Here is a 16,490-nt window from a genome sequence, read left to right as displayed (position 1 = left end):
ATTGTAATGCTTGTAATGTCCATTTATAGTCTTTACACAGCAGCTTGGCTCCTTAAATGTTTAAAAACCAGCTAATTTCAAGACGTGGGTCACCCGCAGTGTAAGACGCTCAAAGCTCAAGACGCTCAGATAGACGTTCGGTTTGACGTTCAATCAGTCGATCGTTCGAACGTTTGATTTTAGCATGGAATACGCTTCCTATATTTCTCTGTTCACGCTCCACTTCATCTGCCAGTGAATTCAACGATCTTATCAGATCTCGAGCCGCCATGTTTCAAACGATCCAAACGTACCACGCTTCCGCCAATCCCTGCCTTGAAGCAATGATTGACGGAGGGTGGGCGTGGTCAGCTCGGAATGCATTTTCAAATGGAATTTTGCTACAAATATCCCACGGCGTCATGATGAAAATGCAATCCGAAGTGTTCTAACTGTTAGTTTAAATGCATTTAGGACAAATAGCATTTAAATGATCGTTTTGCTACCATTTCTGCTTGAACATGTTACACATCAAATCAATTTGTGTTATACGTTTTCATTTTAATTTCGCAACTTTTAAAGCGTTCAAATGTGCATGCAATTTACATATTAAGACTACTGTTGGAAATGGCAAATGTAAATTATATAATTACATTTTCATTTTACTTTTGCACCAAACTTTGCACGTATGGGTAATGGAAAATGTAAATTTAAATACAGAAATACAATGCCATTTTGAATATTGCGTTGCCATTTTGAATATTGCATTTTAAATTGAATTTCGCTACCTATATGCTTCCATATTTATTATGTCAAGTCACATTCATTTATATAACGCTTTATACAATACAGATTGTTTCAGAGCAGCTTCACAGTAATAAACAAGAAAAACAATGTCATTGTGGCAGAGTTTATCAGTTATGAACCAATGTCAGTTTCAACTATAAAGCAGCTCTACAGAAGACAGTAGTGTCATTTTTCAGCTCAACATTACAAAAAGAGGAACTATGCATTTTTTGTTCTCAATAAGCAGTGTATTTTCTCTTCAGATGGACCCGGATTCCAACTGAGCACTTGCTGCGTGGCTCCCCTCCGCCCCCTCAGAGACGCTACGGACACACCATGGTGGCGTTTGACCGTCACCTGTATGTGTTTGGAGGGGCAGCAGACAACACTCTACCCAATGAACTGCACTGCTATGATGTGGACTCACAGACATGGGAGGTCATTCAGGCCAGCACGGACAGCGAGGTATGAGAGAATACAGAGGAATTTGACTTACAACAAATTTATAAACGGGCATTGAAAATTAATGCTTTTGTTTGTTTAGTTTTTTTGAAGAGATAAATACTTTAATTCAGCAAGCATCCATTTATAATGATGTGTTTGTGAAATGATGTTCTTTTACATTTTCTATTCATTAAAGAATCCTAAATAAAGATGTATTATGGTTTCATCAAAATATTAAGCATCACAACTGTTTTCAACATTGATATTGAAATATTTCTTGAGCAACAAATCATCACATTAGAATGATTTCTGAAGGATCATGTGACTGGTGTAAGGATGCTGAAAATTCAGCTTTGCATCACAGGAATAAATTACATTTTAAAATATTTTGAAAAAGAAAACAGGTATTTTAATTGTAAAAATTTCACCATATGACTGTTTTTACTGTAGTTTTGATTTAAAAATGCAGCCTTGGTGAGCATAAGGGACTTCTGTCAGAAACACTGAACAAGTCTTACCAACCCCAAACTTTTGAACGATAGTGTAGTAACCATATAAAAACGCACACTGTTTAATTAATTTACATTTAGTCATTTAGCAGACGCTTCTATCCAAAGCGACTTACAAATGAGAACAATAGAATAGAAACGAACAAAAGAGAAACAATATGTAAGTGCAAATGACAAGTCTCAGTTAGCCTAACGCAGTACACGTAGCAAGGTATTTATATATACTGTATATATATATATGCATTAAAAAAATATATATATATATATATATATATATACATATACTCACATATACACACACACACACACACACACACAAAGAAAAACAAGTAGAAAGAATTGAAAAAATAGAAAGCTATTTTTTTTTTATAAAAAAAAGAATATAGATAAAGTAGAATTAAAATAGAATAGAATAGAATTTATTCAAAAATAAAATAAATTGTAAAAATAAATTTATATGAAATAATCTGAACAGTTATAGTACCTATAAATTCATAACAACAGCATAAGCATCCATGACCCAATTCTGGATGTTTTCACCATTCATTTTGATGAGTTAATTGAGTTTCTTAGTAGGTAGGGAAAAGGCTTTACCTTTTGGTCTGTGGTGTGTAATCTATAATTTAGAACTGTGATGTCGATTTCTTACAGATGCCAAGTGGGAGGCTGTTCCATGCAGCGGCTGTTATCCATGATGCCATGTACATCTTCGGGGGGACTGTGGACAATAATGTGCGCAGTGGAGAAATGTACAGATTTCAGGTAAGGGCTTGACCTCCAGAAATACATCTGCTTAATCTAATGCAATTTAACATACCATATTATTCTAACTGTTCTTTTCTTTATTACCTTTTGTCCTAGTTTTCTTGTTATCCAAAGTGCACACTTCATGAGGACTATGGCAAACTGTGGGAAAACCGCCAGTTCTGTGATGTAGAGTTTATCTTGGGGGAGGTCAGTTTGTCCTAGAAAAAAAAAATCTGATACACACTGTCATTCTGAAAAATTGTCAATGTGTCAATAGTTTTAGTAATAAATCGCCTCTTCTTAACTGTTTGTGTTTACAGAGGGAGGAGAAGGTCCTGGGTCATATTGCCATTGTAACAGCTCGCTGTAAGTGGCTCCGCAAGAAGATTCTGCAGGCGAGAGATCGACAGAAACAGGTCTGTTTCATTTTCATTTTTTGCATGTAGATATACATTCATTTAAATGTGCACAATCATAATAAAATGTGATTATGATTATGAGTCATTTCTGTATGCATCTTTAAGGAGAAATTAAAATGATTTATTTTAATAAATATTATTAAATGTTTATTAAATATTAGATGTTATTTTTTTAGCTGTTTAACTTTTTTTATTTGGATTATTTGCATTAAATTTATTTTTTAAATTCTCAGTATTGTTCCATTTTATGTACATTCTCTTAAGGCAAAATGAAAATTCCTGTCCAAATCTGTTTACTTTTGGCCAGTCAGAATGTGCTTTTTTTTTTTTTTTGTAGAAGAGTAAACTGGAATGTAATGAGGAGAGTGATGAGTCTGGCTCAGGCAGTCAGAAGGACAGCTCTGGAAGGTCCTCAAGGGTTCCTCCTTTACTGGAAGTGTCAATTAGAGAAGCAGACGCACAACCATTTGAGGTTTTGATGCAGTTTCTGTACACAGACAAGATACAGTACCCACGTAGAGGTAAGTTACACTAAACACCTGTTTACCTGATATGCCTTGTGTAGGTCTGCTTAATAAAAGGTGAGTGTCATAGGGTCATATTTTCTTCACGTCTCTCCTCAGGTCATGTCCAGGATGTGCTGTTGATCATGGATGTGTATAAACTTGCTCTGAGTTTCAAACTGTCGAGACTGGAGCAGCTCTGTGTTCAGTACATTGAGGCATCTGTCGATCTGCAGAACGTTTTGAGTGTGTGTGAAAATGCAAACAAACTTCAGCTGGACCAGCTCAAGGTAAAGTTGAAGTAACACACACCTGATCACAAAATAACCTTGTCAGAAAGTCAAATTCTCTTTTGTATCTCTATATTTCTGCCCCCAGGAACATTGCCTGAACTTTGTGGTGAAGGAAAGTCACTTTAACCAGGTGATCATGACCAAAGAGTTTGAGCACCTGTCCACTCTGCTGATCGTGGAGATAGTGAGACGCAAACAACAGCCTCCTCCCAGGGTCTATTCAGATCTGCCGGTGGACATTGGTAAAAATAAACACATCTACTCTTTTTCCTTTCCCTGCAAACACATAAGCTTTCAGGACAGATGCAAAATAGGGCATATGGCTCCAAAAAAATTATTTTGTTTCAGGCACATCTCTGGTGCAGGACATGAAGGCTTATCTGGAGGGGGCGGGCCATGAGTTCTGTGACATTATCCTTTTGCTAGATGGTCATCCACGCCCTGCACATAAGGCCATACTTGCTGCTCGCTCCAGGTAATGAACACGATAGTCACCAGGGCCTATAACAGGACCTCAACAAAGACTCGATTTGCTTGTAAAATATTAAAGGGGTAGTTCACCCAAAAATGAGGTTCAAACAAACAGTTGACAGTAGCCATTGGCCATAGTATTTTTTTCCCAGTCAGTGGCTACCGTCAACTATTTGGTTACCAACATTCTTCAAAATATCTTCTTTTGTGTGCAGCAGAAGAAAGAAACTCATACAGGTTTGAAACAACTTGAGGGTGAGTAAATGATGACAGAATGTTCATTTTTGGGTGAACTATCCCTTTAAAAAGATGAGCGTATGACTGTGTTCTTAATAGACCACATTTACATTTAAACAATGGGCCTCATTCATTAAAGTTGCGTAAATATATGAGTAAATTCGGAGTAATTTGCCCATAAAACAGACCTTCCTGAAAACTCTCCTCTGGATTCACAAATGCTTCGTAAACCTCAGATTTGATAGTTAAACGTGTATGTTAATGAATTCCAATCATTTGAAAATAGGGTGCGCGTGCACGCTTATTCACAACTACCATAATCCCTGCCTAGGAATTATAGCTATGTGAGATATGTGTCCAGGAACACTGTGGAATCTTCTGGAATCCCTTCTCAGGTTTGGTTCCAGTATATTGCATAAATGCAAAAAAGACTAATATAGGCCATATGCCTAACAACAAATATTCAATTAACGTGTGTCCACCAAAGCATTTTTAGCTAGCTGGAAAAATGGCAGGCGCTCTTCTGAAAACGGCCAGCTGGTGGTGCCTGAGAACGCTTTGGTGGCTTTGGAATGACGTTTTGGAGTCATTCATTCTATGGTCATTCCAGCTGAGACGCTTTGGTTTCTATGATTTGGAATATCCACGGCAGTAACATATTACTAGTATCTGATTTTGAAGAATATTACTGAATATAAAAATGCAGTAACCAGCAATATTAACTTCTCTATTGTTGTTCAGTCGTTGTACGAGTAGGATGGTTAGTCAGTGTAGTATTTGTCCCGACCCTCCTGGACGTTTGGGTAAAAAGTGACAGTGACGAGTGCTGTTTTACCCATAGTTGAACAGTTTTCAACTCTCGGCTAAAAAAAAAATGACAAAGCAAACGAACTTTTATAAATATATATATTTTAAATATTATTATGGTAGTGCATCAAAATGCAGTGTCATCCGTTTGCCAGAAAGAACACAGAACGTTTTATGCACCATCTACACGTGGTAGGGAGCAGGTGTAAGTTACCTTTCTTTCATACCAACTAACATTTTGAAAATACAAACATTTTCATGAATTCGAAAGTTTACGTCAGAATGGCTTTACGAACGATTTACACAAAAATTAGTTCTGCTCGTGTTTCATGAACGAGGCCCAATGTCTGTAGAAGTGAATGATTTTTTTTATCCTCCAAATTTTAAGACTTAATGATTCAGGTAAATCACAGTATAGTGTATATTAATATTTTGAATTAATTTTTATTTTAATATTTTAAATTTTTTATAATTTTGTTGTCAGATTTTTTTTGGTCTGTTTTATTTTTTAATTAATTAATTTTTTTAATGTCAGTTTTAGGTTAGTTATTTTAATTTTAATTTTAGTAATTTTATTACTTCAGGTTAAACTAAATGAAAATTAGAAATTGTGCCTTGGCGGCTAACTGAAATATTTACTGAAAGTGTAACTGAAAGATGTTTTTTTATTATTATTATTTTATGTTGATTGTTTTTATTTGATTTTATTCTTTTTTTATTTTTTACATTTTTAACAAATGTGTTTTAATAGTTTGGTTAACAACAATAACACTGCTTTGGTTATGCAGTAAGTGATCTGGGTATTCCTTGAACAATATGCACAGTGTTACTTAATTATTTTATTTTTCTACATAAATGCTAGTCAGCCATTCCAAACCTGTCTTGATCATTTTGACTGTGTCTTTTAATAATTTACCAGTTGATTGCCTTCTCAATTCTTTGACAGTTATTTTGAGGCCATGTTCCGCTCCTTCATGCCAGAGGACGGGCAGGTGAACATTTCAATAGGTGAGATGGTTCCAAGTACACAGGCCTTTGAGTCCATGCTGCGCTATATTTATTATGGGGACGTCAACATGCCTCCAGAGGACTCGCTGTATCCTACTTACTGCCTCATGTTCTTCATTTTATAGCATTGTATGCAATCTTTATTTTTGGTAATGCTTTTGACCCCCTTTTCTATTATTATTGTTATATATTTGAACAAATATGTGTCATATTAACAAACATTTGGACAAAGCTCATCCCACTTGCAAGAGACATGAATGATGCCTCAAATAGTGTAGCTGTTAAGGAGAGGTGTGCTATTACTTGCAATTTTTTTGGCGGATGATAAAACAGATGGAAGAAATCCATAGATTAAATTGGAGTGACCTGAGCGTTATCAAATTTTAAATTATTTGTTTGCCCTTAACTAGCGCACAGATACCTGTTTGCAGCACCTTATTACTACGGTTTCTCCAACAACAGACTGCAGGCCTACTGCAAGCAAAATCTGGAGATGAATGTTACTGTAGAGAATGTCTTACAGGTATATATCAAATATCATACACTACCAATCAAAAGATTGCGGCCAGTCAGAAATTAAAGGAATAGTTCACCTAAAAATGCAAGTTTGCTGAAAATGTACACGTCCTCAGGCCATCCAAGATGTAGATGAGTTTGTTTCTTCATCGAAACCGATTTAGAAAACTTTAGCATTACATCACTTGCTCACCAGTGGATCCTCTGCAGTGAATGGGTGCCGTCAGAATGAGAGTCCAAACAGCTGATGAAAACATCACAATAATCCACAAGTAATCCACACCACTCCAGTCCATCAGTTAACAACTTGTGAAGTGTAAAGCTGCGTGTTTTTAATAAACAAATCCATCACTGAAGCATTTTAACTTCAAACTGTTGCTTTCAGCTAAAATATGAGTCCTTTATTCATGATATTGTTTTCTCCAGTGAAAAAGTTGTCTCGTCTGAATCAGGAGAGAAAAATACAGAGATCAACCACTCTTTACAAATGAAAACAGTTGTAAACAAATACCTTTTCACTTATGTAAGCTTTATTATTGATTATGTCCATCAAATATTAAATGCTGGTGTTTTGAACTTTGTTCATCAAAGAATCCTGAAAAAAATGTTTCATGGTTTCCACAAAAATATTAAGCAGCACAACTGTTTCCAACATTTGTAATAATAATAAATGAGCAGCAAATCATATTAGAATGATTTCTGAAGGATCATGTGACACTGGAGCAATGATGCTAAAAATTCAGCTTTGCATCACCGGAATAAATTACATTTTAAAATATATTCAAATAGAAATATCTCCTTTGGTACTATCATAACATAACATTCAAACCATTTGATGATCAAGAACTGCATTCGCATGCTATCGCCTTTTTTGTATCTTCAGATCCTGGAAGCAGCTGATAAGACTCAAGCTCTGGATATGAAGAAACACTGCCTGCATATTATAGTCCATCAGTTCACCAAGGTGGGTGTGCTATTGACCACAGCTCTGAGCGTGTGCTGGCTGCCTCGCCACGGCTAGAAACACGTCACCAAGATATTCAGTGCCACGTGGATAGCCTCTACAAACTGTTAAATGTGTACGATATTGCAGTCATTTTATTAATACACAGAGATCTGTTACTACTAAAGGCTTTTTATTGTGTAAAACACTTAAGTTTGATATGCATTTAGGCCTATTTAATCATGACCAGTGTTATCAGTCAATTAAATTCACTTCAGTAGTCATAAATTGTCCCACTTTTGGTTACACCAAACAATTATAGTATTTTTAAAATGCCAGTGAGTGCCTTTGTGAACATAATTCCCTAAACATATTTGGCATTCTGGTCAATTTAGCCCTGTTAGCTTACCAGTTTCTTTTTGGCTGTTTATTTGCGGTCTCTTGCATGGCCTGTGTTGTTTACCTTTTATTTCTTTGGCTCTCCTTCCTTCCCTGAAGGTGTCCAAGCTCCCCAACCTGCGATCGCTCAGCCAACCGCTGCTGTTGGACATCATTGACTCTCTGGCATCCCACATATCAGACAAACAGTGCACTGAGATGAGCTCTGATATATAGTCTCTCCTCCCCTTTCACGTCCCATCCCTTATGAACTTTTTCATTTACGCTTCCACTCCATTTCCTACCCTTTTCATCCAGAACCTCCTCCCAGCCCATATAATCCTGCCCCACACCCCTCCTCAATGAGATTGGGTCCTGTTTGCTGCTTCACGTTCCCCTAGATTTTATTCACCTAATTATGTAGGAGAGACATGCTGGATTATTGTAAAATTGCTAAAAGTTAGACTCACATTTACATTTGTTTTAATGTGCATATATTTTGGACAAATACCTTTATTTGGTAGTGCACATCAAATCTGTCGATGGCCAACAATGTTGTTTAATTAGACATATAGTTGTGTGTCCCACATAATGAAAGCTTCACTCCTTATAGGGTGAATCTCACAAAAACATGTCCAGGTCACTTTTCATTTCAAAATCCAAAGAAATGACATATTGCATAAAGAAAATTAATCCATTTTAGGGTCACCTTTTTTTTTTGTGCCTTTTTTTATGACAATTATGAACATTTTTCCTCTAAATTACTGTAATGAGTTCAGATTTTTAAGTTAATTAACAGATTAACAGCAGTGCAACAAGTGCATTATGTGTGTGTGTGTGTGTATATATATATATATATATATATATATATATTACCATTATGTGTATATACTCTACAATTTTAATACTTAAAAATAATGAAATATTCTTTGCATTGCAGTAATAAGAATAAATTTTTTATGATGAATATATTCATTCTTTAAGCAAAATGTCATTTCTTATTTTTTTCTTTTGATTTTTGTGATTAAATTTGACCTAGATTTGATCTACTGCACTTTATGAATATAGTAGTACTTTATTTATTCCTGAATCTTGTAGTGATTCTGTGCTGCTTTTATTATCCTGAATTATGTCAGTGCTTGTTATTACGCAGTTATGGCATAATATAATTATATAAGCGGATCATCACAACAGTCAATGTTAAGACTCGTGTATAGCTTTACTGTAATCATTGAGATGAAGCAGAGTGTTCTGTTGGGCAATATGCCTTAATAAATTGTGCAACATCAGCAGACTATGTTTTGTGGTTTATATTACGCATATATATTATATAAACAATAAGAGGGAGGATGTAGACGAGAAGACTTGAGGGGATTTACCATGGATGATGGCTAGAAACAAATCTGCAAGTATCGATTTATTCATCCTTTGTGCAATGTGGTAAATAAGACTACATTAACATGCTATTTAAAGGTGCCGAAAGTGGCTGTTTTCAAATACCATGTATAAACTTTATCTACTACCTGACATATATCACTGAATTCCCATGCTCTTTAAACAGCTTGTGCTTTTTTATTCAGTCAGAAAAGTAGTATTTCGAAGAAGTGTTAATGTGGTTGAAGCGAAATGGCTAAAATCACATACAGTGCAGCACCTTCAATGAAAAGATTATTCAAATGATAAATGTAATACTTCAGTAAAAAGTCAAAATCATTGATGATCTCAATCAATTTGGAACAAAATATAAACATGGGTACAAAATATAAAAGTTGCTGTTTGCTGGCATTTTCAACAGAACACCATAAAAGCTGAGCCTCGGACTGGGGTGATGAAAGAAAAATGAAAGGTTTTGGATAGCAGCACAAAGGGGATCATTCTTTTCAGAGTAGCACGCATGCTGCCAGGAGCTGCAACTGCACCTGGGCATCTCTCAGGCCACACAGCCTCAGAGATCAGACTTTATTATTATCTGACATTGTTAGAGATTGAACATGTCTCGGAACATTAGTATAATTTTAGAGTTGACTGAAGAGGACCTTCCACACTAGTTTTATTGTTTCATTTGCATCAAAAAGTTTAGGGTTAAATTAAAGGAATAGTTCACCCGAAAAAGACAACTCGCTGAAAATTCAGGCTTTCAGAGATGTAAATGAGTTTGTTTTTTCATTGTTTTTTAAGTTCTTTTCATTTTCAACAGAACACCATAAAAGCTGAGCCTCGGACTGGGGTGATGAAAGAAAAATGAAAGGTTTTGGATAGCAGCACAAAGGGGATCATTCTTTTCAGAGTAGCACGCATGCTGCCAGGAGCTGCAACTGCACCTGGGCATCTCTCAGGCCACACAGCCTCAGAGATCAGACTTTATTATTATCTGACATTGTTAGAGATTGAACATGTCTCGGAACATTAGTATAATTTTAGAGTTGACTGAAGAGGACCTTCCACACTAGTTTTATTGTTTCATTTGCATCAAAAAGTTTAGGGTTAAATTAAAGGAATAGTTCACCCGAAAAAGACAACTCGCTGAAAATTCAGGCTTTCAGAGATGTAAATGAGTTTGTTTTTTCATCAGAACAGATTTGGAGAAATGTCAACATGCGCAACGCTGACCTCATACGTCATGCTCCCAGAACTGCTTCGGTGTACAAATGTTGGCGCAAGCTACATTAAAGTGATTATTACGTTTTGAATATGGATCTTTTTCTTACAAAAACGCATCGATTTGCTACAGAAGGCCTTTGTTCACCACACTTCCACACTTCTTTTTATGGATGGACGATTTTTATTTAAGATATACACCTAGGATGCCTCGGGGGTGAGTAAAACGCAGCCTAATTTAAATTTTTGGGTGAACTAACCCTTTAACATCTATGTTGAAGTTTGACTTTTTTTTAAAGAGAGCAAAGTGATGCAAAGCTGAATTTTCAGCATCATTACATCGGTCTTCAGTGTTACATGAACCTTCAGAAATCATAAGATGATTTTTTGCTCAAACTTTTCTTATTATCAATGTTGATGAATAGCTTGATCTTTTGATGAATTTGATACATCCTTGCGGAATAAGAATATGAATTTCTTTTCTTTCTTTTTTTTTTACTTACTGTCCCCAAACTCTTGAATGGTAGTATATGTCTGTGTCACAGTGTGGAATAAGTTACTTAGGTTTAAAGTTAGATGCGTGCCATCTTTAAATCTAGCCGGGGAAGATATCCACATTCGGTGTTCAAGGACAAATGGTGAGGTATGGATGAGCTCAGCTCAGCATATAGGACAAGGTGTCTGATGGTTTTGATACACTGTGGTACACAGTGTTATCAAAGCAAAATATCATTCATTCAGCTGAAGAGAGCAAAGTGATGCAAAGCTGAATTTTCAGCATCATTACATCGGTCTTCAGTGTTACATGAACCTTCAGAAATCATAAGATGATTTTTTGCTCAAACTTTTCTTATTATCAATGTTGATGAATAGCTTGATCTTTTGATGAATTTGATACATCCTTGCGGAATAAGAATATGAATTTCTTTTCTTTCTTTTTTTTTTACTTACTGTCCCCAAACTCTTGAATGGTAGTATATGTCTGTGTCACAGTGTGGAATAAGTTACTTAGGTTTAAAGTTAGATGCGTGCCATCTTTAAATCTAGCCGGGGAAGATATCCACATTCGGTGTTCAAGGACAAATGGTGAGGTATGGATGAGCTCAGCTCAGCATATAGGACAAGGTGTCTGATTTCCAACCACTAATCTCTTAATATCAGAGGAGCTTCAGTGAAAAAAAGAACCTGTGGTACACAGTGTTATCAAAGCAAAATATCATTCATTCAGCTGCTACACGACACAGCATCCTATAACTCCTTAGGATCACTTCTGAGTTATCATTAGCAAGGAAAAATGCTCTTTTAACACATTTCACTAGAGGTTTCTTTGAAGCTCTTTCTAATTCTTTCTTTTCTTTTCCTTCAATCTCAGTAAAGTCTTATTGCACTCTGTTCAGGCTTCTTGCACAGACTTAAAACTGGACATATCGTATTTCCTTTTTAAAAAGCAGTTATTGTCCTCCGTAAAGATATTCATCAGTTTGAAAAACAGTCTCGCCGTTGTGAAGGGCTGCTGGATCATCCGGCAAGAACAGGTGGGTTTTTATTAAAGCAAAGGAGGAGCCAGTCCAGAGTAGACGATGGACAGACAGACAAAGCGAGAGAACAGACGAGTGTTAACATGGTGCTGTTAACCACCAAGTTTGTCCAGAGAGCTTCGCTCTTTGTGTCCTTCGGAGGTTTAGTCACAACCATTATTACAACCTTCCTGCCACTATGGAAGACGATGAACTCGGATCTGAATGAGATGGAGAACTGGTATGAGGGTCTCTGGCACATGTGTATTTACACGGAGGAAGTTGGCATTCACTGCAAAGCCTTTGAGTCTTTTTTAGCCCTTCCACTAGACACTTTAGCTTCACGGGTTCTCATGTGCATTTCCATTGCAACAGGATTTCTTGGTGTGGCGGCTGCTTTTTTCGGACTCCAGGGTGTTGAGATTGGCACCGGGCGGGAGAGGATGAAAAGGACTCTGCTCATCCTCGGTGGAGTGTTTATCGTTGTGTCAGGGATCACGACCCTCGCACCTGTTTCGCTAATGGCGTACATAATGGTAGTGAAGTTCTGGGATGAGAATCTTCCAGATGTGATGCCCAGATGGGAGTATGGAGAGGCCATGTTTTCTGCCTGGTTTGCTGGACTTCTGTTAGTTGTTGGAGGGACTTTTCTTTTTGTTGCTGTCTGCATGGGCGATCATGAAGCAAAGCTGCAAAGTAAAATTCTGGCTCGCAATCAAGAACAACGCTCGAGAACTCAGCATTACCGAAAGACGGAAATCATATAGTTTAGATTTCATCTTAAGGCTGGAAATATTCAAGAATGCAACTCAGCTTTACTAAATAAACATGCCAGACTTGTTATCATGAAATATTGTATTTGTTTTCATCTGAATTGTGATTGCAATCAGAGGAGTTATTTGCATGGTGATTTTAAATTATACTTCAGTTCTTTTACATAAGAATCAATCTCTGCAGACTTGAGAGATTTGTGAGCGGTCATCTTAAAGAATACTAAAACTCACAAAATCTTTTTGCACTGTTGATGCATTGTACCGAAAACTCAATTAATGTTATGCATGATTTGGAAGCATTTGGACAGAACTTTTCACATGTTCTGAAGCTTTCGGTTGACTTTCAAAGCCCACTTTGGTAAAGAAATCAGTGGCCTATTGGTGTTTTTAAAAAAAGGTTTTTTTTAGTGTAAAAAAATATTTTGTTTTGTTTTTATTTTATTTCTGTGTGCATTATTTGACACTTTTTGACATTTTTAATCAACGGTATGTTTTGTCAACGCTAGCACTGTCAACGATGGTTAATGCTGTAATGCAAGTTTTGCAATTTGAAAATATAGTATGTGTCAGAATAAATTTGTAATTATTTTTGGGATCTGTATTCTGTGCATAATCAGAATTACTGTATGACATAAAACTCATAATAACTGAAAACATTTTAATTTAAAAAGATTTGTTCCTAGAGATAATTCACCCAAAAATTACAATTCTGTCATTCCATCTTCTTATGATATATTCTTTTATGTTCCACAGAAAAAAGAAAGTCTTAAGTTACAGAGCGACATGAGGACGAGTATTCCTGTAAGCATAATGAAGTCAGTTATTGACTGAATATGTTTATGTTGAATTATTGTTAAATCAAGCCAAGTGTTTTATAAATTGATGGATGAATGAGGATAAACTAAATAAAAGTGTGTGGTTTGATCAGACCTCATTCCAAACGCCTCCATTCCTAGGTCGTGTAGTGGTTTTTGGATATAAAACATTGTGTAGCCATCCTTAATGGATATTTTGGCATCAGTTAGAACAACATTAAAACAAGTATAAAGGAAATGAAAGAAGACAGATTGGGAGAGGCAGACTACAGTTGAAGCAGAAGCTGGAAAACAATGAATTCTTTTTTCTTGTCTAGGACAGGCGTGCTACCTTTTAGCGCTCGGCTAATCTTGGCAGTGAAAGTCATCCAGCGTAGAGTTCAGAAAAGAGTTTCCTGTGAAACACATAGGTCAGTGGGTACAAATGAAGAGGGTGTGTCTTTGGCCTACAGTCTGTGAGCATGCATCCCCATACAGATGTGCTATGACGTTTAGCTTAGTAGATATCCCTGGCTAACATCTAAAAAAGCACATGATGCAGTGGTAAAGCTGTTTTGATAACATAAATGTGTACACTAAAACCAGACAATGCCCTCTTTATGTTTTGTATGCTCCTTTTTGAGTAACTTTGTATGTTTCCTTAAAAAAATGCCACACAGCTGTTGCATAGAAGTCAAAGAGATTTTGTCAGTTTTATTGTTTTTTATTTATTTATTTATTTTTTTAAATAAACATTATCATTAATTATTGTCATTTGTGTCTATATATGTTCACAGGTTTGGTGTTAAGTAACAGTTTTTGGAAGACAACACTTTAATTGAGCAATAATGCATTATGATGTTACAAAAGAATTCTGTTTCTAATAAGAAATGTTTATTGAGCAGCAAATCAGCAGATTGGAAGGATGTCTGAAGGATCATGTGACATTGAAGACTGGAGTAATGATGCTGAAAATTCAGCTTTAGGAATAAATTACATTTGAAAATATATTTAAATGGAAAACAGTTATTTTAAATTGTAGTATTTCATAAAAAATTGTAATATTAAAAAAAAATACCTTTTTCTAACTACTGATCATGAGACTTCTTTCAAAATTATATAAAAAAATATGAATTACCCAAAGTTTTGAATGGTAGTGTACAATAAATTATCTATTTTAATTGATATATTTACGTATTAATATCTAATCGAATGTATGATCATAATTGATATATTTTAAATTTCATTGTACCCATGTTTCACAAACTCTGGAATTTTTCTAAAATATTCACTTTTTTTTAATCAAACATACTAATAATTTTTTATCACTATCCAACCAGGTACTAACCTTATCAGTAAATAATTGTGTCCTTGAAAATCTAAAGCTATTGATTCTTTCCAGGACACGCTGTCTCCACAGGGGTTAAAGCACCTCTACAGGAAGAAGACATTAACATTCATATCAGAGAATAAGGCTAATTCATAATTCATCAGCTCCCTGATCTTCTGTATAATATGCTGTGACCTGTATGGCTCTTTGCACTGAGCCAGGTCATGTCTGGTAAAGGGAATGAGTGCTTAATGAAATGATCTATTATGTTTGTCCTTTCATCCTTGAGGTGATGTTTCCTCAACTCTTCACCTCTAATCTCTGGTGACGTTCCTCCATTGCCAGCAGAGGGCCTCACAAGTAGATGTTCTACCAGGATTTTTGCTTCCTGATGGAGGAAAGTTTGATTGTACTTGCTGGCAGATGCTGCAGACATGTCAGACGGCTGCTGTAAAAACAGACTGCTGGTGCAAGACTGAATCCCTAATGCATTGGTTGTGATTTACTGCTGCCTTAATGCATTGTGAAAAACAGCTTACTGTTTTTTTTTTTTGTATGTATAGATATCTAAAAAGTGTTGTTTGCATCCAACTGGCAAGCACAACTTTAATCAGTGAATCATAATTTCAGGTTTAGTCACAGCCTTTCCTGAAATGTAGCGCATCCTGTTCTCTGATCCAACAGCATATTTAATGAATATGAAATCAGAGAGGTTCCTCTTTTGTGATGAGCACAGCAGAAAGAGCCTGATGACCCTTTCAATAATAATTAGAATGTAAGTATCATCAGACATCTTTTTGCCCCTTTTTCAAAGGCAGTGAGACGCACATGATGGAGAAAAGATACATCTAGATGTTTACATTAGGGTTTGTTGTTAAGGTTAGTGCATAGTTGCTACAGAGCATAGTTAGATGGTTGCTAGGGTGTCCTGGGTGATTTTTTAGCACATTGCTATGCAGTTGTTAGAGTGTTTTGTTAATGCATGGCTATGCACCTGGGTTTTCTGATTGGTTTTAGTGCATTGCTCTGAGTGTTGCTATGTAGTTGTGAGGGTGTTCTGGTTGGATTTTAGTGCATGGATATACAGTTTTATGCGTTTTAATTGGTTTTAGTGTAGGCTATTGCTATGCAGATACTAGTGTATTATGGGTGGCTTTTTTTAGCATGATGCTATGCAGTTGTTAGTGTGTTCTGGGTGGTTTTAAGTACATGGCTATGCTGGGTGCTGAGACTGGTTTTAGAGCATTGCTATGCATTTACTGTGGTGTTCTGAGTGGTTTGTAGTACGTTGCTATGCAGTTGCTAGGTTTTCTGGGTGGTTTTAGGCATGCTACTACAGTAGGCTGTTGTATGGATGTTCTAAATAGTTTTAGTGTGTTGCTATGCAGTTTATATCCACCTTATTTTGGCCAATCTCTATAACGGAATTGCACACAAA

The 16,490-nt window shown here is 36.0% G+C and overlaps 2 protein-coding genes across 2 annotated transcripts in view; both read left to right on the top strand.

Annotated features, from left to right (window-relative positions):
• The window catches only part of LOC107755835 (leucine-zipper-like transcriptional regulator 1), a 12,270-nt gene extending 3,423 nt beyond the window's left edge, over positions 1 to 8,847 (top strand). The window contains exons 9-20 of the mRNA XM_016572764.1: positions 1,029 to 1,230; positions 2,370 to 2,480; positions 2,580 to 2,672; positions 2,786 to 2,881; positions 3,222 to 3,405; positions 3,508 to 3,677; positions 3,766 to 3,922; positions 4,029 to 4,155; positions 6,142 to 6,291; positions 6,621 to 6,726; positions 7,603 to 7,683; positions 8,161 to 8,847. Of these exons, the coding sequence (XP_016428250.1) occupies positions 1,029 to 1,230; positions 2,370 to 2,480; positions 2,580 to 2,672; positions 2,786 to 2,881; positions 3,222 to 3,405; positions 3,508 to 3,677; positions 3,766 to 3,922; positions 4,029 to 4,155; positions 6,142 to 6,291; positions 6,621 to 6,726; positions 7,603 to 7,683; positions 8,161 to 8,277 (1,594 nt within the window). The 3' untranslated portion in view covers positions 8,278 to 8,847. The remainder of the gene's footprint in view (positions 1 to 1,028; positions 1,231 to 2,369; positions 2,481 to 2,579; positions 2,673 to 2,785; positions 2,882 to 3,221; positions 3,406 to 3,507; positions 3,678 to 3,765; positions 3,923 to 4,028; positions 4,156 to 6,141; positions 6,292 to 6,620; positions 6,727 to 7,602; positions 7,684 to 8,160) is intronic.
• Positions 8,848 to 12,244: 3,397 nt separating this feature from the next.
• On the top strand, positions 12,245 to 12,922 carry LOC107755822 (putative claudin-24). The gene has a single exon (XM_016572742.1). It carries the CDS (start codon positions 12,260 to 12,262, stop codon positions 12,920 to 12,922), a length of 663 nt encoding a protein of 220 aa, XP_016428228.1. The 5' UTR covers positions 12,245 to 12,259.
• Positions 12,923 to 16,490: the final 3,568 nt, after the last annotated feature.

Source organism: Sinocyclocheilus rhinocerous, unplaced genomic scaffold (genome assembly GCF_001515625.1).
Source record: "Sinocyclocheilus rhinocerous isolate Xijiao unplaced genomic scaffold, SAMN03320098_v1.1 scaffold352, whole genome shotgun sequence".
Lineage (NCBI taxonomy): Eukaryota > Metazoa > Chordata > Actinopteri > Cypriniformes > Cyprinidae > Sinocyclocheilus > Sinocyclocheilus rhinocerous.
Note: the sequence above shows the minus strand (reverse complement) of the source record. Positions and strands in the feature narration are given on the sequence as shown.